The following is a 21776-nucleotide window of genomic DNA, read 5'->3' as shown; positions in this document are numbered from 1 at the left end:
GGCACACTATGGGAAGACAAATTTGTCCTCCCTGATGTCATGCTTAAAGGTTAAGAATATCTCAGCATATTTTTATGAAAATCTATCACATTTTCTAAACTTTCATTACTGCTGATATTTTGTGCCATTTCTACCTCTTAGGAGAAATAGTTGTCTAAATTTTTATGAGAGAGAAAATGCTGGATGTCAATACATATTAAAGGTATTTGTAGCCATTTTCCACAAGTGTTAATTAATAGGTCTTGCCAGCTTCAAGAAATGTCTCTTATGGAATTGCACTGTATTTTGTCCTCAGCACTGTCACATTTAATGTTCTTATCTATGAGCTAAATAGAGGTCAGGTCTATTCCATTTGCAAATGACTAAAATCTGAGAGAAATGGTGAATATACTAGATGGCAGAGATAAGTTTGAAAAATAATTAGATAAAAATTAATAGGACAAATTTTGCACTTATGCTTAGAAAGTCTGCTTTGTGTGGAAGGGATTTGAGAAATCCTCACCTATTATCACTAGTTTAGTTCAAAAAGACTTCTGGTTTTGAATAAACATAGGCTAAGCTGAAGCCACCGGTCTGTCATAACTGGTAAAAATAAGGTAATACTGAGACATACTATTCAGATTAACATTCCGGGTAAGGGATGGTTCTACTCCACTCATTGATTAGACTATATCTGGAGTGGGTTTAATTTTGAATTAACCTATTTATTCAAAAAATATTTATAGGGTATCTGTTATTTGCAATGCTATGTGTTAGGCATCAGATATGCATTACAGAACAACACCTACATGGTTCCAACCCTCACTGAGGTCTCAAGTCAAACAAACACTAACCAGATAATAACAGTTGTGGTGAGTGTCATAAAAGGGAAGTAAAGGATATTATGGCAGAGTTTAACAGAGTGAACATTCACGTCACAAAGGACAGAAAGGGCATCCTGTGAGTAAGTGATATTATTTGCATTCCAGGAAGAGAAATTTTATGTGCTAAGTCTGAGAGCAAAAGACACTACTAAGCCTTTGAGGAACTAAAAGTAGGCCAGGTCATATGAATATTTTTAAGCTAATAAAATAGAGTCTCAAGACAGAACAGAGTTAGTTATGGGTGTATTATATGGGGTCTTCTTCATCAGAATAGCAGTAAGAAGGCACTGGAAGGTGTTTTATGTTTTTTATTTGTTAGTATTGCAAGAGTTTTTTTTATTACAGTGAAATATACATGAGAAAATTTACCATTTTAACCATTTTTAAGTTTATAGTTCAGTTATATTAAGTACATTCATGTTGTGCGTACATCACCACCATCTATCTCCAGAACTCACTCATCATCCCAAACATTAAACAATAACTCCCCATTCCCTCTGCCTGCTAGCCTCCTCAGTGTGGGGTTTCAAAGCATGAAAGGCACATACATGACTAGATGTACAAGTCTGGTTTGTACATCACTTTAAGACCACACTTTCACATTGTTCAAACTTCTATATAAGAGTATGTATTTTGAAAAATATTTTCACTCACTTTTTTCTGGAAACTATACGTTGTTTTTAATTTTTTCACAGAAATTGTGTGCATTTTCAAGCAAATTCATATTTTTTAAGTTTATTTATTTTGAGGGGGGGAGGAGCAGAGAGAGAGAGAGAGCTCCAAGCAGGCTCTGCACTGTCAGCACAGAGCCTGATGTGGGGCTTGAACCCACAAACCTCAAGATTATAACCTGAGCTGAAGTCAAATGCTCAACCGACTGAACCACCCAGGCATCCAACAGATACATATTTTTTACACAGATGCTACACAGTATAAACATCTGCATTGTTTTTTATTTTGTCCTTATGGACCTAAGCAGAGGTTCACTTATTTGTTCTTTTTTTTTGTATGTGTAAATAACTTCGTCCTTTTTTATGGCTACATGGTATTATTGAGAATATCTATGTTTTTTAGGGTGGCAAGAAGATGATGAGTTTAATTTTTTTGGAAACGGGAAAGACAGTTATGTGCTTAGAGAAATGGAAAAATAGAAGGGCGAATGTTGATGGATGTCTACACAGTGTGAAATATTGCTGAAAGGGGAGTGAGATAATGAGATTAGTGTGGCATAATTGACTGCAGCACACTGAGTATCCATTTGAGAACAGCAATTTTAGATTTGTTGTGGAACTCATATTCTGGCAAAGGTACAATTTCCCCAGCAACACCTAGTAGTGTGGGTACAGTCTTAGAAAAGTCTTTTGGTTGGATCTATCCAAGATTTTTTTTTTTTTTTTACCAGCTTGTGACAGGCGGACTGTGGGGCAAGGAAATTATGTGATGTTAATAAGAGCAAAGTTGATGTATGGACTGGGAAATCCATGCAAGGTGAGGAAAGGCATGAAGACAGGAAGGATGTTGTGGATATAGTGAAAGTAGTGTGGTCAATTGACGGAAAGGTCCTGATGTGATAGTGAAGATACAGTGGGTATAAGTGAACAACTGGACCAGAAAGTGGGGCATTACAGAGTGGAATGTCTGAATTTACCAGGTAGAACTGGAATGGTTGGAGTAGAGTTTTAGAAAGGTCATTGGAGATAAGGAGCATGAAGAACTGAGAGGGGACTAAAAGTTATATTATAGGAAGTATGTTAACAAATGAAAACATAGCTGGGAAAGGGTGACCAGAATAGTGAGAGTATTTCATATTCATCTCTACAAATGCCTGTGTTATTGATTGCCTACTATATTTAAGACATTATTTCAGACCTGCCGGCAATACAAAGATGAATAAGACATAGTGCTTGATCTTATGAAGCCTATAGGAATTTGAAAAAGAGAAGGCTTAAGGGGAACAAGTCTTTAAATATTTAAAGATCTGTCATGTTTGAAAGGAATTAGACTTTTGTCTTTGTGGCCTCAGGGGGCAAAACTATTATCAAGAAATGAAACTTAATAGGGAGGTAGATTTTGGCTTAATATGAGTAAGAACATATAAAATATATATACATATATATGAAAAAAAGTATAATACTATATAATAAAACCAGAAAGAAAAATGCTATACTCCAAGTATACTAACAACTAAATTGTTTTCATTTTTCTCTATAGCCTACATGTAATGCTGTCATCTGCTAATTTCAGTCAGCATCACTTTACCCCATGCTTTAATCTTGTCTTTTTAAGTTGTTTTATTTTCCTTTGTTTTTACTAATTTAAAGATCTTGTATTGCTTTGGAAAAATGATCATTGTAACAAATCAAACAAGAAAAAAATTTTAAATAAGTAAAAATTAACTAAATTCTCACTATGTAGAAATAACCATTACTAAGTGTGTTTTGATAACTTTCTCTTTAGATAACTTCTTTACTTAGGTCAGTAAGAGGTCAGAGGTAGAGACAGAAGGAGAAAGAGTGAGAAATGGAGATGAATAGGTAGGCAATTTTATTTAATTAGGGCCATATTATATATAGTCTTCTGTACTATGATTTTTTATTGAACATTATTGTTAGAATATCTCTCCAATCAGTAACTAAAATATGTCATTTTTATTAGCTGCATATTACATTTTATATATAAGGCATATATTTTAGATATATATTAGCTTTAATTCTTTCAACAGTTCTCTTAAGAATGATGATACTAAAATGATTCCATTTTATAGATGAGTAAACAGATTTGGAAGAAGTCCCTTGTCCAAATCACAAAACTAAAAAGTAAAAGAGCAGTAATTTAAACACCTCTTGTCACCATTTTTCTTCCACTCTCTTTCCAGTGTTTGAATTATCTGGTAATTCACTATCTGTGTCTCTAGGATTCACCATGGGCTAAATAAATTAAATATTGTTCTCTAAAAGATTAAGTAGTAGACTGCTTCTTTCTTGGTTAACTTTTTATATTATAATTATTTCCTTTTTTCAATCATTTGTTTTTCAATAAAACCATCATAATTTGTATTCAAAGATTCCAACAGATCTGTCAACTTCCAAAATGTCATACAAGCACATAAAATATATATGTTTGTATTTTTTTCATATTCCTGGAGGTCCCCTTTCCACAGACCTCTGTTTTACTTTAATTTCAACTGCTTTTTCTTTGGACATGGTGCACACCTGTCATCCATTCTGCTCTATTGCATTCTCAAGTTCCTGATTCCCCAGCTTTTGTTTTTTCCTTATTTTCTGGTCTTCTTTTTAATATTTTATTATGGAAAAAGTTCAATATATACAAAAGTAGACAATAGTATAATGAATCCCCATGTACTCTTTATCAGCTTCAGTATTTACCAACTCATAGCCACTATTGTTCTAGCTATACAAGCATGCCTCATTTTATTGTGCTTTGCTTTTTTGTGCTTCACAGTATATTTTTTACAAATTGAAGATTTTGGGCAACCTATGTCATGTAAATGTATCAGTGCCATTTTTTACCAGCATTTGCTCACTTCATGTCTCTGTGTCACATTTTGGTAATTCCTACAATATTTCAAAATGTTTCATTATAATCATATTTGATTATGGTGATCTTTGATCAGAGATCCTTGATGTTACTATTGTCATTGTTTGGGGGGGCCACAAACCACACCATAGAAGATGACAAACTTAATTGATAAATACTCTGTGTGTTCTGACTATTCCACCAACCCGCTGTGCCCCCCACCTTTCTCTATCTCCTTGGGCCTCTATTTCCTGAAACACAACAACATTGAAACAAGGAAAATATCAACCCTACCATGGCCTCTAAATGTTCATGTGAAAGGAATTTACTGTTTTAGGGTGCTTGTTGCTGCTGAGATTTTTTTGGTTTTATTTTTTGTTTTTAACTTTTCTTCTGTTTGCTGCATTGTATGTTTACTCTGAATTTCTTTTTCATTTTGTTTTCCTCTCTGTTGTTCATATTGGATGCTTTCTTCAGTGTCTGTCGATATTTGAAAGTCCATTCATATTTAAGATTGAAAATGTAAAAAGTTAGGGCACCCTGGGGGCTCAGTCAGTTAAGATTCAGTCGACTCTTGATTTCAAGTCAGGTCATGATCTCAGGGTTTGTGAGTTTGAGCCCCACGTTGGGATCTGCACTGACAGCACAGAGGCTTCTTGGGATTTTCTCTTTCCGTCTTTCTGCCCCTCCCCCACTCATACACATGTGCACACACGTGCTCCCTCTCTCAAAATAAATTAAAAAAAAAAGAAAATGTAAAAAGTTGACTAGTTGATTAGAAGAGCTTTTTGACTAGAAAAGTATGAGCTTTTCACTGGGAAATCCCCAAATGTTAATATGTGGACATTAATATGTTGATATGTGTCTTTCTGTGACCTTTTAAACTTTTAAAAAAAATTTTTTTTAACGTTTATTTATTTTTGAAAGACAGAGCAAAACAGGGCGTGAGTGTGGGAGGGGCAGAGAGAGAAGAAGACACAGAATCTGAAGCAGGCTCCAGGCTCTGAGCTGTCAGCACAGAGGCTGATGTGGGGCTCAAACCCATAGACCGCGAGATCATGACCTGAGCTGAAGTCAGATGCTTAACCAACTGAGCCACCCAGGCACCCCATGACCTTTTAAAGTTTTTAAGGGAAAAAGGTATCCTCCACTCTTCTGCTGTTTGTGGAGGTTTAAACTTAGCTACCATCTTTGTGTCACAAACAAGGGAAGCAGAATAATATTCTTAATCCTCAGTATGTAGACTTTATCTCAGCCTGTCTTGTTTTCATATGGCACCTCTCCCCACCTTCTATTATCGTTTTTTTTTTTTTTTTTTTAGGTTTGAACCCTGATTCAGTTTCTTTATACAATAAAACTATGGTCTTGTGGGTTGGGATGAGAATGACTAAGAGAATCTGGACATTTAAGCATTCCTTATACAGACTTTCAACCATTGTTCTGGTTTTAGCTACCATCTCATACTTCCACTCCTAAGGTATCTGATGCTTTTAATTGTGGACAGCCTTTTTTAAGTTGTTAGTATTTTGTTTTCTCAGTCTTGTTAGCATCTTCATCTATTTTTCTACTTCTAGAATATGTTCACATTGTTGACTGTTGTGGTTTGGGTTTTTCATTTTTTGTTTTTTGTTTATTTTGTTTTGTTGGCATCATCTTTGCCCTGATGAGTTAGCATATTCATATTGTTTTGTACTCATTTTGATTGAGGATAAATGTAGATGTTCACTCACCATGTTTTAACGAGAACGTACCCTCTACATACTTTCTCTTTTCCAAAAATTGTTTGAAATTCCTTACCCGTTACTTTCTTTTCTCTCATTCTCTTTGGTCGTGTTGTTTAATAGCTTAAATTCCTTTCTTCTCATGTTAGAAGGTTTTCCGTAGAAAGAATTGATAAATATAATTAATTTGCCAAGCTTAATTATGTGTCCCTCCACAAGCTCCAGTTATTGCTTTAGTTTTTGCTTGCTCATGTATATTTATTCTCAAGACTTGGGGAGTGGGGACGCCTGTGTGGCTAAGTCGGTGAAGCACCCAACTGTTGATTTCAGCTCAGGTAATGACCTCAGGTTTTGTGAGTTTGAGTCCCCACATTGGGCTCAGTGCTGACAGTGTGGACCCTGCTTGGGATTTTCTCTCTCTCTCCCTCTCTGCCCCTCCTTCCCCTCAAAAACAGATAAATCAACTTAGAATTTTTTTAAAAAGGTATGGAAAAAAAAACTGTGGGATATTCATTATTCACTTCTTCATTAATTTATAAACTACTTGTTGTATGTCAGGCATTATACTAGGTGCCAGGAATACAAACACATAGTCCTTGCCATCAAGCAGCTTACACTTAGGATGGTGCTCCTGGGTGGCTCAGTCGGTTAAGCGTCTGACTTCAGCTCAGGTCATGATCTCGCGGTTTGTGAGTTCAAGCCCTGCATCGGGCTCTGTGCTGACAATTTGGAATCTGGAGCCTGCTTTGGATTCTGTATCTCCCCCTGTCTCTGCCCTTCCCCTGCTCACACTCTGTCTCTGTCTCTCTCTCTCTCTCTCTCTCTCTCTCTCAAAAATAAAATTAAAATTAAAAAAAAGAAGCTTACACTTAGGATATTCACAATTCTAACTCAGGGTTACATAAGAGCTGTGAAGTCATATTACAACTTTGAGATATTTCATGAAGTAATACATTTTCATAGATCTGGATAGATTTTTAATTTGCTCCCAAATGTATCTAAATAGCAAGAAAAATAGTTCTTGGATTCATATGTTGGCTTATCTCTGTAACTGAGTTATAGGTGTACCTTGTTTAGGTGAATAGTTTGCTTCAGTTAATTCGGCTTCTTTTGGTCCTGACCACTATTTGCTAATTCAAATACATCTTAATATTTGCTCTGCTATAGAAACATGAGACATTATTTCCATCTCTGTGATTTTCTTATGCACATTTGAGCTTCTTTTCACAGAACTGGTTCCTAGTGCTTCAGAATCTGCTATTTTACAGAGCTCAAAGAACTCTACTAACAGGAGATGAGTATACTCCTGAGAAGCCATCTGTCCCATGCACATGGCTCACTGCATCTGAATTCTTATATTCCCTTAAATGAAACAGCAACTTCTTACTTTTTCATACAGTTTGAAGTTTAGAGCACTCAGGTATCCAGTTACACTGATGAGCATGTATGGTCTTCTGAGCAGGATATTGTCTCAGAACACTGGGTTCCCAAAGTTTTTTTATATCAAAAGTCAGTTCATTGAATGGGAAACATCCCCATACCCAACTGTCTGACTGGATTGAAGAAATAAATTCTCCATATCTTCCTGAAGGATTTTCCATATCTTTCATCCCATCAACTGACTATGGTTAGGGTGGGGAAAAAAATCACAGTTTGATGATTCCTTTTATCTGCAGCTTGATTACTTACTTTGTAATATACATTCTGCTCTTTTTGTGATGATACCTTACTTGAGTCTCAGAGCAACATAATATTGCAGGATTTGTGGAACAAGTTTATGTTCTGTTTACCTGGTCTGTTATTCTTTACCATTTCTGTAATCTCTCATAGTCATTATCTCTTTATAGTCTGAATATTTCCCATTTTTTCAGTCTGTATTCCTATAATAGATCTTCCCCACTGTACTTTCTTTTTCTGGTGTGTTTACATTAGATTGGTTCCCCTTTGTAACCTGTATATTCTTGTTAGTTGACACAGCCAGAACTACACATTGGATTATGCTTATTGTATATCATTATTTAATATAAGAATGGAGTTTTCTAAATTTCTCCCATTTCTATCATTTGTCAAAGTTGTTTGTTGTTAAGTGCTCATATATTGTAGTGGAAAAGCAAAATGCTATAACCATCTTTATAAAAACAGTTTGGCTATTTTTTAAATAAAGTTAAACATATAAAAACTACAAAATGTTAAAAAAGGAATAAAAGAAAGATCCAAATAAGTGAAGTAGAATACCATGTTCATGGACTAGAAGAGCCACATTTTTGAAATGACCATTTTTCTCAAATTGTTGTATTGATTCAATGCAAATAATACAATTTCCAGAAGGATTTTTCTAGAAATTTGCATTTTAAGTGTAAAATCCATATGCAAAGGCAAAGGATAGCTAACACATCTTTGAAAAAGAAAGAAGTTGGGAAATTCACACTAGTTTTGTGTATAGTCATCAACAAAGTGGAGGCATGTAGGTCAGTGGAATAGGACAGAAAATCTAGAAGTAGAGCCTCACATATATGGCAAATTGATTTGAATAATTTCTTTGTATGTTTGATTCACATATGTTCATAATTCATTCTTTACATAATCCTTTGTAAAAGGTGCAATTTTCCCATTTTACAGATGGGAATAATAAGGATTAAAATATTAAGCAATGGGTCCAACATTATGTAACTAAAAGGTGCAGAACTCAGAATTCAAGCGTTGGTCATCTGACTTCTATCCCAGGATCTTTTTACTATACGATGCATCCTACCTCCAACCAGGACTGTGATTCCAGTTTTGGTGCCTCTACTTCATCTCCTTTTTCCTGCTGTTTTTCATTTTCTCCTATTTTTCCCCACTGTCACTCCTTTTTACAGCCTTAACCTTTCCCTTAGTTGACTGATAATTTGAACTCTTCTATACTATGTCTGTTGAGCCCTGTTTGCAAAGACAGAATATTTTTTCTAGATATTGAAAACCACCAACTGCCTCATGAGAGTCATCCACGTTGTCTCAAATTGTCCTTTGTGTGGTTACCTGGGTCCTAGTTTGCATTTATGGTCCGATTTATTGGAATTAAGTTGTCTTAAGAGTAAGCTCTAAGGAGAAGAGATTTTCTCTTCAATACCTCATAAGCTTTTTCTTGGGAGATATACAATGTTTTCTTTATGTAGCATCTTTTTGGAACTTGTGAAAAAAGAGATGGTGAACTGAAGGTTGCACATTAAATCTTACTTTCTGGTAGTCCTTAAGTTCTACTGCCAGATTTTGTTAAATTTGTTTCTTTCCTCTAATTGTTTCCTTCTAGGCCTTTTAAAATTTTTTCTAGGATTGGTCATCCATGTTAGGATTTATATTGTGAGGTTAACCTTAACATCTACTTCAGGGCAGATGCCAGGGTCTGGTCAGGATGCATGGAGTCTCAAGGATCAGACTCCTCTCTAGGCCCTTAACCCTTTGTCATTAATTTTCTTTGCTGGTGCTTCTTAGCCTTGCCAGAAATTCCAGTTTTGTCCTCAGTGCTCAGGAATAGCCACATCAAAGAAATGTGTAGGGCAAGGTATGGGGAATGGGAGTTTCCATGCCCTCTCTAATCACTCCACTCTCCCCCAGATGTCCCATATGTTCACCAGTCAGGGATCTGTGTAGTCATCTGATTTTTTAGAAAGATGCAAAGCACTTCTATGTACAAAGGTGTCTTTTCACCAAATGTTCCTGGAACAATTAGATATCCTTATGCAAAAACAGACAGGGAGAGGGAGAGGGAGAGGGAGAGGGAGAGGGAGAGGGAGAGGGAGAGGGAGAGAGAGAGAGAGAGAGAGAGAGAGAGAGAGAGAGAGGAAAAGCAAAAACAGCAGCTCAATTCATATCTCTCACTGTGTGTAAAACTTAACTAAAAATGGATTGTAGAGGATTCTGGGAAAATGGCAGAGTAGGAATCATCAGGAATCTGTCTTCCCACCGAGACATTAATTGGCACTCACAGAATCTGTCCAATGTCATAATTTTGTAACTGAATTATATTGAAGGCTTGCAACTTCCACAGGAAGTTGGACAGTAAATTGTGGTAAAAATTTTGGTGAAAATTTACTGGAAAGTAAATTTTGGTTAATTTCAGTCAGTTGTAACTGTTACCAAAGTAACAACTACCATCTTCTGCCTCCAGCCCCATGGCAGACAGCTTCATACATGCTCCTGGAGCAAGTTGTACATGACTTGTGGATAAGCAAAAAGAACCCTTTTCTCCACATATCAAAGACCTCTTCTCTGGGGGCACCTGGATGTCTCAGTCGGTTATGCATCCAACTCTTGATTTCGTCTCAGGTCATGATCTCACAGTTCACAGATTTAGGCACTGCATCTGGTTCTGTACTGACAGTATAGAGCCTGCTTGGGATTCTCTCTCTTCCTCTCTCTTGGCACTCCCCCATTCTTGCTCTCTCAAAATAAACTTTAAAAAAAAAATCTCTGATAACTGATTGGTACTTTTCATCATAGAGGTACAGATGAAGTGGGGGCATCCATTGTTGTTGCACCTATTCCCCGTTGCATTCTCCTCCCCCGCCTTTTGACTGAAGCAACTTCTAGAGGATTTAAGGGGCTGATGCCATACCCCTAATATTTCATTTTTTTTTTCTCCATTTGGGAACCAGACATTTAGGACTAAGACATCCAGACACAAGTGCATAAATTTTAAAGTGACTGTGCATGCCCGGGAAAAGACACAGGCTCAGAAGAGAACTGAGAAGACCTCAGGTTTATACCTCAGGCTTATCCTTAGCACAGAGACAGCTTACAAAAGTTAAAAATAAATGAATAGGGGCGCCTGGGTGGCTCAGTCGGTTAAGCGTCCGACTTCGGCTCAGGTCACTATCTCACCGTCTGTGAGTTCGAGCCCCGTGTCGGGCTCTGGGCTGATGGCTCAGAGCCTGGAGCCTGCTTCTGATTCTGTGTCTCCCTCTCTCTCTGCCCCTCCCCCGTTCATGCTCTGTCTCTCTCTGTCTCAAAAATAAATAAACGTTAAAAAAATTAAAAAAAAATAAAATAAAAAAATAAAAAATAAAAAATAAATGAATAAATGATCAAAAAGAATAACAACAACAACAAAAACCAGTAAAACATGGAGGAGGGGGAGAGTCTGACTTATAAGGTTACCACATTATATTTGAGCATGAGTTTAGTGATCTGTATTTATATAGTACTCAGTAATTTCCATGTATAGTTAAGTTATAGTCAACTCACTGTGGGAATGACTTCCAGGAACACTCCTAGGGCAGGAATGGCAGATGCATTGCTTTGTGAACTTGTCCTTGGTACGTGGTGCTGGATATGAATAGTGGAGGAGAAGCAAGGTTGAAATGTATGCAGCCAAAGGATTAATCTGTGAATAGTTGTTTGAATTCTTAGAGCTCATATGTGGTAGAAACTTGAGAAAAGATTTTTCAAATTGGATAATTCGGAAATAATTTTGCCCAACGTGCTGATAAGTTGCAAGCCTGAAAGAAACTTTGAAAAAGTAACAATTATAAAAAACAAAGTTTGCTCATCCATGCTTGGTTCAAATCTGAATCATCCTATTTCTTTGTAGAAAATAATACAAAGGGGTCATGTGAAGAGACAAAGTATAAGCAGTAGAAAATGTAGAAAAGGCATTATAGATGTGTATCCAGTGGTTAATTAATGAAAATGTATTATTTTCCTGGTTTTGGAGACATATGGAATTATTTACAAATTTTTTTAAATTGAGATAAAATTGGTATATAACATTATATAGTTTCAAGTGTACATTATAATTAGACATCTTTATGCAGGGATCAGCACTAAAAGTCTAGTTACCATCCATCACCTTATAGTTGATCCCCTTCAACTATTTTCCCCACCCCGCCATGGCCCTTCCTTGAATGACTTATTTCACTTAGCATAATACCTTGGAGATCAATCCATGTTGTTGCAAATGGCAAGATTTCATTATTTTTTTGTGGCTGAGTAGTATTTCACTGTGTGTGTGTGTGTGTGTGTGTGTGTGTGCGCGCGCGCGCGCGTGCATACCACATTTTTATCCATTCTTCCGTCAATGGACATATCCATTTCTTGACTGTTGTAAATAATGCTGCAGTGAACACAGAAATGTATATATGTTTTCAAATCAGCATTTTTGGTTGGCATAAATACCCAGAAATAGAATAGCTGGATCATATGGTGGTTCTTTTCTTAATCTTTTGAGGAATCTTCATAGTGTATCCCATAGCAGCTACACTCAGTGTACATTGCCACCAGCAGAGTACAAGGGTTCTCTTTTCCCCACATCTTCTTTAACATTTACTACTTCTTGTCTTTATGATAATAGCCATTCCAACAGGTATGAGATGCTATCTCGTTGTGGTTTTGATTTGCATTTCCCTAATAATTAGTTATGTTGAACATCATTTCATGTGCCTATTGGGCATTTGTATGTCTTCTTTGGAAAAATGTCTACTTAGATCCTTTGCCCATTTTTTTTTTAATCAGATTGTTTTGTTGTTACTAAGTTGTATGAATTCTTTGGATATTAATTCCTTATCAGAGATAGGATTTGCAAAAATCTCCCTCAGTTGGTTGCTTGGTTCTTATGAGTAGTTGCTTAATAGTCCGTATTTGGTACAACCTAAATTTTATTCAATCATTTGTCTGAAATAGTGGCCCTTCCTGTTTCACACTGTGGAAACTGAGAGTCAGGAAAGAAAGGGGCAAGACCTGAAGTTAAGAATGCTTCTTAGGTCTCAGAATCTCGTTTTGTACACCATTGCCTCCAACACACAGACACACACACACATACACACACACATGAACTCAGACATAGCAAAAGAATCCCAAGTTCCACATTAAATATAATTTTTACATTATGTCAAATATGGGTTTTAGTCAAGCAGGACTTTGGAGTCTAACTGCCAAGTTTGAATCCTAGTACTACTATTAACCACCTTTGAGACCTTGGACAAATTCATCAACCTTTCTATGCTTTTGTTTCCTTGTTCACAAGACAGGATGATACTGGTACTTTACCTATCACAGAGAGTTGTGAGGGTGTAATGAATTACTTCATAGAGAATACTTGATTATACTATTATCATTGGAATTGATATTATTGACATTTGGAGCTAGTAATTTGTTTTGGGGGGTCGTTTTGTTTTGTGTTTTACTTTATTTCTCCTGTTTTTAAAAATCCTCATAGAACTTTGAAAATTCTTAGGCCCTGGGACTTAAAAGGCCTCCAGCTCAAGATCCTAAGCAATATGACATCAGCACAGGTACTCTTAGCTGAGAAGATCCATAGACTTCGGGCGCCTAGGTGGCTCAGTCAGTTAAGTGTTCAACTTTTGGTTTGGCTCACATCATGATCTCACGGTTTGCCAGTTTGAGCCCTGCGTTAGGCTCTGCACTGACAGTGTGGAGCCCACTTGGGATTTTCTCTCTCTCTCTGCCTCCACACCCCCCCCTCAAAAAAATAAATAAACTTAAAAAAAAAAAGATTTATAGACTTGGTGGGCTTTATTAGGGGAATTTGGGGAATATGGAAGGCAGAGATTGGTATAAGCAACCTTCCCTCACCACTTCTTTTTTAATAAATAAACAACTTTTTTTAAGTTTATTCATTTATTTTGAGACATGCAAGCAGGGGAGAGGCAGAGAGAGAATCCAAGGAAGGCTCTGTGCTGTCAGATGTGGGGGCTCAGTCTCATAAACCATGAGTTCAGGACCTGAGCCAAAATCAAGAGTCAGGTGCTTAACTAATTAATAAGCGATTTTCTAAGATCACATGTCACAGCAAAATTGAGTGGAAAGTACAGGGAGCTTCCATATACCCCCTGCACTTAAAAAGTAAAACCTCCCTGACTCTGAAATTCTGCACCGTAATGGCATGTTTGTTATAATCAATGAACCTACATTGACACATTACTATTACCTTATGTCCATTAGTTTACATTTTGGTTCATTACCATTGTAGTATCATGTGGAATAGTTTTACTGCCTTAAAATTTTTCTGTGCTTTGCTTCTTCATCGCTCCTTTCTCTGTAACTTCTGGGAACCATCTTACTGTTTCCATAGTTTTGCCTTTTTGAGACTATTTAATAGTTCGAATCACATAGTAGGTAACTTTTTAAGATAAGCTTCTTTGATTTATTAATATACATTTAAGGTGCCTCTATGTCTTTTCATGGCTTGATAGCTCATTCTTGTTTAGTGCCTAGTGGTATTCCACTGCTGGCATGTACCACTGCTTATCCATTCACCTGTTCAAGAATATCTTGGTTGCTTCCAAGTTGTGGCAGTTTGGCTGTAAGCATTCATGTGCAGATTTTTGTTTAGACATTAGTTCTCAAATCCTCTGCATAAATATCAAGAACCATGATTTCTGTATCGTATGGTAAGACTGTCAAATACTCTTCCAAAGTGTCTTTACCATTTTGCATTCCCAGAGCAGTGACTGAGATTTCTTGTTGTTCCACATCCTTGTCAGCATTTGGTATTGTTAGTATTTGAGACTTTAGCCATTCTAATAAGTATATATGAGTTTCTTGTTGTTTTACATTGCAATTTCCTAATGACTTACAATGTTGTACATCATTTCCTATGCTTTCTTGGAATCTGTGTGTCTTTGGTGAGATGCCTGTTTACATCTTTTGCCATTTTTTAATCAAGTTGTTCATTTTTCTTATTAAGAGTTCTTTTTATATTTTGGAAAATAGTCTTTCATAGATCTATCTTTTGCAACTATTTCCCCCAATCTGACTATTGTTTCATTCTCTTGACGTTGTCCTTCATAGAGCAGAATGTTTTTATGTTAATGAAGTCCCACTCATCAATTATTTCTTGATTAGATTGTGCCTTTGGTATTGTATCTAAAATGTCATTGCCATACCATGGCCATTGCAAGTACCTTATAATATTAAAATAATCCTGATTCCTCCCTGTAGTCCCTTGTATCCTCACTGTCCTTCATTTCACTTATGAATAAGCATAGATAGATAGATTGCTGTGAATCATGTCACTTAATGTGTAAAGCATAGTTCAACAGATAAAAAGAATGTAATGGAATACATTTTTGCTATTATTGTTTTGATCATACTGTTGTTAGAGAATTAAGAATAAGAAAAATAAAAGTTTTTATTTTATCTTCACTTATTCATTTCCTAACACTCTTCCCTTCTTTATATAGATCCGATTTTCTGACCTTTATCATTTTCATTCTCTCTGAAGAACTTCTTTTAGTATTTCTTGCAAAGCCAGTCTTCTAGCAACAAATTTTATTAATTTTTGTTTGGCAAAGTCTTCATTTCCCCTTGACTTTTCAAAAATAATTTCATAGAATACAGAATTCTAGGTTGGTGAATTTTTTCTTTCACCATTTGAAATATTTCTCTTCGCTCTCTTGTTGTGTTAAAGAGGTGAAGTTGTATGTAGTTCTTACTTTTGCTGTATAGGCACTATGTTTTTTCCTAAAATTTTGACTTTCTCTCAAGATTTTATCTTTGATTTTCTGAAGTTTGAATATGATGTGCGTAGGTACAGTGTTTGGGGTATTTATCCTGCTAGATGTTCCTTGAACTTTCTGGTTCAGTGTTTTGGTGTCTTGACATTAAATAGAATAGTTCTGTCATTATTATTTCAAATATTTCTTCTCTTACATTCTCTCTTTCTTCTTCTTCTGGTATTCCCATTATTTGTATGTTACACTTTTTATAGTTTTTCCCATAGTTTTTGGATGCTCTATTATGTTGCTTTCAGTCTTTTTAAAATTTACTTATTTTGAGAGAGAGAGAGAGAGAGAGCAGGGGAGGAGTAGAGAGAGAGAGAGAGAGATAGCATCAAGCAGGCACTGTGCTGTCAGCATGGAGCCCGACATGGGGCTCAATCTCATGAACTGTGAGATTATGACCTGAGCTGAAATCGGGACTCAGTCACTTGACCAACTGAACCACCCCACCCCAGTGCTCCAAGTCTTTTTTCCTTAAGCTTTTCAGTTTGGGGATTTTCTATTATATCCTGAAGCTTAGAGAGTCTCTTTTCAGCCATGTCCAGTCTATTAATGGGACCATTAAAGGCATTCTTCATACTGCACATGAAGGAGAGAGGGAGACACAGAATCCGAAGCAGGCTCCAGGCTCCGAGCTGTCAGCACAGAGCCCAACGCGGGGCTCAAACTCACGGACCGTGAGATCATGACCTGAGCTGAAGTCAAAAGCTTAACTGACTGAGCCACCCAGGTGCCCCTGCATTTCATTTTTATTCTTTCTTAGCATTTCCTTATCTCTGCATATATTATCCATTTATTCTTGCTTGTTTACCTTTCCCATTAATAGCCTTATCATATTTATCATATTTTTTAAAGAATTACAGCATTCCTGACATATATAACTCTGATTCTGATGCTTGCTCCGTCTCTTCAGACTGTTTTTTTACCTTTCAGTATGCCTTATAATAGTTTTTTTTATTGAAAGGTGGACATGATTAACCAAGTGAAAAGAACTTTAGTAAGTGACTTCTGGTAATGTAGTTGTATAAGTTGTGGAGGGAGGGGAAGCTTTCTATAGTCCATAGGTCTCAATCTTTTGTTGAACTCATATGCCTAGACTGTGAAATAAACCAGTGCTTCTCAGTTGCTTTTCCCCACTTAGGCAAGAAAGTATGGCTACAGGGGAATGGAGGTGGCTATTTCTCTTCTAGAGCAGTCAGGCTCTGATAAAATCCTAACAGATTATTCTCTGGTAAAATACTGTTTCTTGAATACAGGCTTCATTGGTTGAGCACCCAATTTTGGCTTAGGTTATGATCTCACAGTTCATGCGTTCGAGCCCCACATGTGGCTTTGTACTGTTAGGGCAGAGTCTGCTTGGTATTCTCTCCATCTCTCTCTGCCCCTCTCCGCTCGCTTTCTCTCTCTCTCTCTCAAAAATAAACATTTAAAAAAAATTTTTTTAATGGCAAAGGGTTTGCGTAGACGTTTCTCCAAAAAAGACCTGCAAATGGCCAAAACCACATGAAAAAAAAAAATGGCATCATTAATCGTCAGAAAAATGCAAATCAAAACCTCAGTGAGCTACCATTTCATTCTCACTAGGATGGCTGGAATCAAAAAGTCAAATGACCATTTTGTTAGGGTTGCCTGGGTGTTTCAGTTGATTGAGGGTCCGACTTTGGCTCAGGTCATGATCTCATGGTTCATGAGGTCAAACCCTGTGTCAGGCTCTGTGCTGACAGCTCAGAGCCTGGAGCCTGCTTCAGATTCTGTGTCTCCTTCTCTCTTTGCTGCTCCCTCACTTGTGCTCTCTCTGTCTCTCTCTCTCTCTCAAAAATAAACATTAAAAAAAAAAGTCAGATTACAAGTATTGGTAAGGTTTTGGAAAAATTGGATCCCTTGAACACTGTTAGTAGTAATGTAATCTGATATAGCTGCTTTGGAAAACTATCTGGCACTTTCTCAAATGGTTAAATGTAGTACCATATGACTCAGCTTTTCAACACCTAGGTATATACCCAAGAGTAATGAAAAATATATGTCCAAACAAATACTTGTACGTGAATGCTTTCAGGAACATTATTTATAAAAGCCAAAAGTTGGAAACAACCGAAATGTCTGTCAACAGATAAATGGGATGGTATATCCATATAATGGAATATTATTTAGCCCTAAAAAATGAATATATGCTACAGCATGGGTGAACCTTGAAAACATTACAAAATTAGTAAAGTGAGGGGTATAGTCACAAGAGACTATACACTATTAATTCTCTGTCTATGAAAGTTTAGGGAAATCCTTTGAGATAGAAAATGGATTAACGGTTGCTTAGGTTTTGGGGGCAGGACAGTGGTTAAGGGATTGATAGCTAAAGATTATGGGGTTCCTTCTTGAGATGTTGAAAACGTTCTAACATTTACTGTGGTGATGGTTGATCATAACTGAGAGGACATGAGAAATCATTGAGTTGTGTACTTTAAGTGGGTGAATTATATGGCATTATGAATTACATCTCAGTAAAGCTGCTTAAAGAAAAGAACAGGCTATTCTAAAAGTATATGTATTTACCATCAAATTTAGCAGGAAGAGACCAGACATTTATAGGTGACATATCTTTTAGCATCCCCTCCCCATCTCATTTCCCCTTTATACCCCAAACTTGAGGCAAGGTGTTCAGCAGCATGTGGCCTGCCAACACTCTAAAGAGGGCCACCTCTAGCAGTCTGACTCCAGCCTAAAGAGAAAGGGTGTTGAGAGAAAGGATTTCTCTAAACCATAGCTCATACCAGGCACAGGGCTTGCAATCAGTCAGTGATAAAGCACCCCAGAGGCAACTGGCTATAAAAGCTTCTCTCCATAGTGCATCCTTTCCTGGAGGAGTGAGGAAACCTTTGCCTGTTATGATACAGTTCCATCTGAAATTAGATTGCTCTGACTTCTAAACAGACTTGCCCTTTCAGAGCACAAATATTGGTGCTCTGGATGAGGCAAGTGAGGCCCATGTGGTTGGCCTGTGTGAAGACATCTGTGTGCTGTCCCTGCCATTGTGGAACACTTGTGCCAGAAGACCTCCACCTAGCATGTTGTATACCTGCACACTGTATTGCATAGATGCAGAGTGTGCAGAATTCATTTTAATTGTAAACATTTCATTCTCAAAAAACAAAAGATTCAACCTGTTTTTCCTATCATTGGTAGTTCTGAACATTGGATATATATATATCTGAACATTGGATATAGATATATAGGTATATTTTGATATTTTAATTATTATTTTAATAATTAAATTATTAATTTAAATTACTTTTAAAAATTTAAAAATATTTTAATAATTAAATATATATATGTGTATATATATTTTTTTTTACCAGGAGGTCAAAATGTACCTAATTATATGATTGTGAATGGAAAAAATGGTGACATAATTGGGTATTGGCAAGTTATTTTTCCAATTTCATTAGTATATAAATTTTTAATATAAATTTGGGGGACATAAGACATTAAAGGAAGTCAACTTCAATAATATAATTTATAGCAATTATAAATAAATCTAGTAAGGCTTTTTTTTTCTTCTTTTACAATGCCAGCACTTAGTTTTTCTTTTAAATAACAAGTGAATTTGAGGGGTTTCTGGGTTGCTTAGTTGATTAAGCCTCCAACTCTTGATTTTGATTCAGGTCATGATTTCACAGGTCATTAGATCAAGGGAGCCTGCTTAAGATTCTCCATCTCCCTCTCCCTCTGCCCTTCCCCTGCCTCAAAATAAAAATTAAAAAATAATAAACGAGAAGTGAATTTCTTATTGATCACAACCAAATAGTATCTCTCATGTTATCATATAGTAGTTGCATCCATTCACTCTAATTTTCTAGTTGATTCTACATGCAAATGCATGTTTTTAATGTTGTCTATACTAATCTTGTATGTTTGTTATCAAAAGACATTTAATTAAAAAAATAAAGTTAACGAGTTTCAAGTTTCTCAAATTGAGACTGTTGTCCTAAAATACCACCACAATGCCATTAAAATGAATAATCATTTAAATATTGATGTCAGTAATCATGATACAACCTAACAGGAGTTTTCCTGTTGTTAATTATTCTCCACCAGCTATCTTCAATAGTATGGGCCCTAGAAGATGATTGGGAATTTTGTGGGTAGTTTTTAGGTTGTCATGATAGGGGGATATTATTAGGCCAGCTCTCTTGATCCCTAGATTCAGTAGATCCAGTAGATTCCATCTCTTTTCTTTACACCCTCAATGCTTGGTTCTTCTAACTTATGATCTTCTCAAAAGTATAGAGGATTTGTTCACTTTTGCAAGCACTTTAAGTTGTGGTTTCTTTGCTTTTGCCAAATTAGCTACCATTGGTCTGTCAGCATTGACTTACAAATATATGTTGAGATTTTTTTTATCCTATGATTTTTTCTCTCTCCTCCTCTCTTCATAGTGGGTTTATGTCTTTTTTTTTTTTAATTTCCTTTACTGTCTGTCCAGTGGTTTCAAAGGAAGAAGAGATCACCAAGTGATGAATCTGTTATGCTTAACAGCAGAGTGGGAGATACCTTCTCTTAGAGATTATGGCAGTGTTCTAGGTGGTTTGATTGTTATGTAGACTAGCTGGAACACTGGCAAGTAGTGCCTACATGGGGCTAGATCTGTTTAGCACACTGCCATTTGTGAGCCCACCCAAAATGCCAGTGGTAGTTAAAGTTATCAGTTCATTCTAGTCTTGCATTAATTCAGCGTAAACAGTATGTTAGACAATTAACATTTTCTGTGGCTGAGAGTAATATGTAATCTTACTCATTACTATTTCTCAAGCTGAGCTTTTAGAAACTAATTTGCATTCAGAAATAACAGTAAAAACAGTGTCGTGGCTCCTTATCATTAAAAGGAAAAAAAAACCTGGAAAAATTGTTTTCCTGCTCTAACAGTCAGCTTTGCAACATAACTTTTCTGCATGTTAACAGATTTTTTGGTAAAAGGCCTCAGTGGGATTGTAGAGGGGCATCAAATCTGAATGAACTTCATCATCTACTAAGTGACATAATGATTAGAAGATTGAAGACTGATGTTTTAACCCAGCTGCCCCCTAAAGTCAGGCAGCGGATTCCCTTTGATCTTCCATCAGCAGCTGCCAAGGTAAGAACATGTGTTTGATTGGAAGTCTTTTTTCTTTTTTAATTTTTTTTTAAAGTTTATTTATTTTGAGAGAGAGAGAGTGTGTGTGTGTGTGTGAGCAGGGGAGGGGCAGAGAGAGAATCCCAAGCAGGTTCTGCACTGTCAGTGCAGAGCCTGATGCGGGTCTTGAGATCATGACCTGAGCTGAAACCTAAGAGTCGGACACTTAACCAACTGACCAACTCAAGTGCCCCAATTGGAAGTCTTACTTTAAGTCATTTTAAATTATACTATGAAAGATTGTACATATTGATATTTCATAGAAGGAAAAGTCTGCTTTCTTAAAATAGGTTTAATTAATAGAACATATGAACTGACTTTGTATCATTTTAAGACAAGAACAGGAAGTAATTAACTTCAGTCATCAATGTGAAAAGATTCAGTATGCTGATTGAAAAAAATTTCTGCTCACTATAGAAAAAAAGCACTTCAATTGCAACAAAAAGTTAGTATTAAGAATTCTAAGGATCTGTAGGGTGTGAAGCCCAATAATTAGGAAGGGAGTTGTGTTTCTTGCTCTAGGATTTTTTTCAAGTTTGAGCTATCTTCTAGAGTAAATTGGAGGTAGGCTTCTTTTTTTTTTTTTTGTTTTTTTGTTTTTTTGTTTTTTTGTTTTTTGTTTCCAGTCCTGTTTATTCGAGTTATATGTGACTCATTCATAAAAAAAAAAATAATAAATGGATGAAGTGCCTCCTCCCCCTTTGTTTTTTTTTTTTCTTTTTTTTTTTGGTTTTTTTTTTTCTGAAATTTATTGACAAATTGGTTTCCATACAACACCCAGTGCTCATCCCAAAAGGTGCCCTCCTCAATACCCATCACCCACCCTCTCCTCCCTCCCACCCCCATCAACCCTCAGTTTGTTCTCAGTTTTTAACAGTCTCTTCTGCTTTGGCTCTCTCCCATTCTAACCTCTTTTTTTTTTTTTTTTTTTTCCTTCCCCTCCCCCATGGGTTCCTGTTAAGTTTGTCAGGATCCACATAAGAGTGAGACC

The 21776-nt window shown here is 36.3% G+C and overlaps 1 protein-coding gene across 2 annotated transcripts in view; it reads left to right on the top strand.

The window, feature by feature from the left end:
• Positions 1-21776, top strand: part of ZRANB3 (zinc finger RANBP2-type containing 3) — a 324584-nt gene that overhangs the window by 210766 nt on the left and 92042 nt on the right. For both annotated transcript variants that reach the window (XM_043573283.1, XM_043573282.1), the window contains exon 7: positions 20575-20746. In XM_043573283.1, coding sequence (XP_043429218.1) covers positions 20575-20746 — 172 coding nt within the window. The remainder of the gene's footprint in view (positions 1-20574; positions 20747-21776) is intronic.

This window comes from Prionailurus bengalensis, chromosome C1, assembly GCF_016509475.1.
Source record: "Prionailurus bengalensis isolate Pbe53 chromosome C1, Fcat_Pben_1.1_paternal_pri, whole genome shotgun sequence".
NCBI lineage: Eukaryota > Metazoa > Chordata > Mammalia > Carnivora > Felidae > Prionailurus > Prionailurus bengalensis.
The sequence above is the reverse complement of the archived record's forward strand: the minus strand, read 5'-3'. Positions and strand labels throughout refer to the sequence as shown.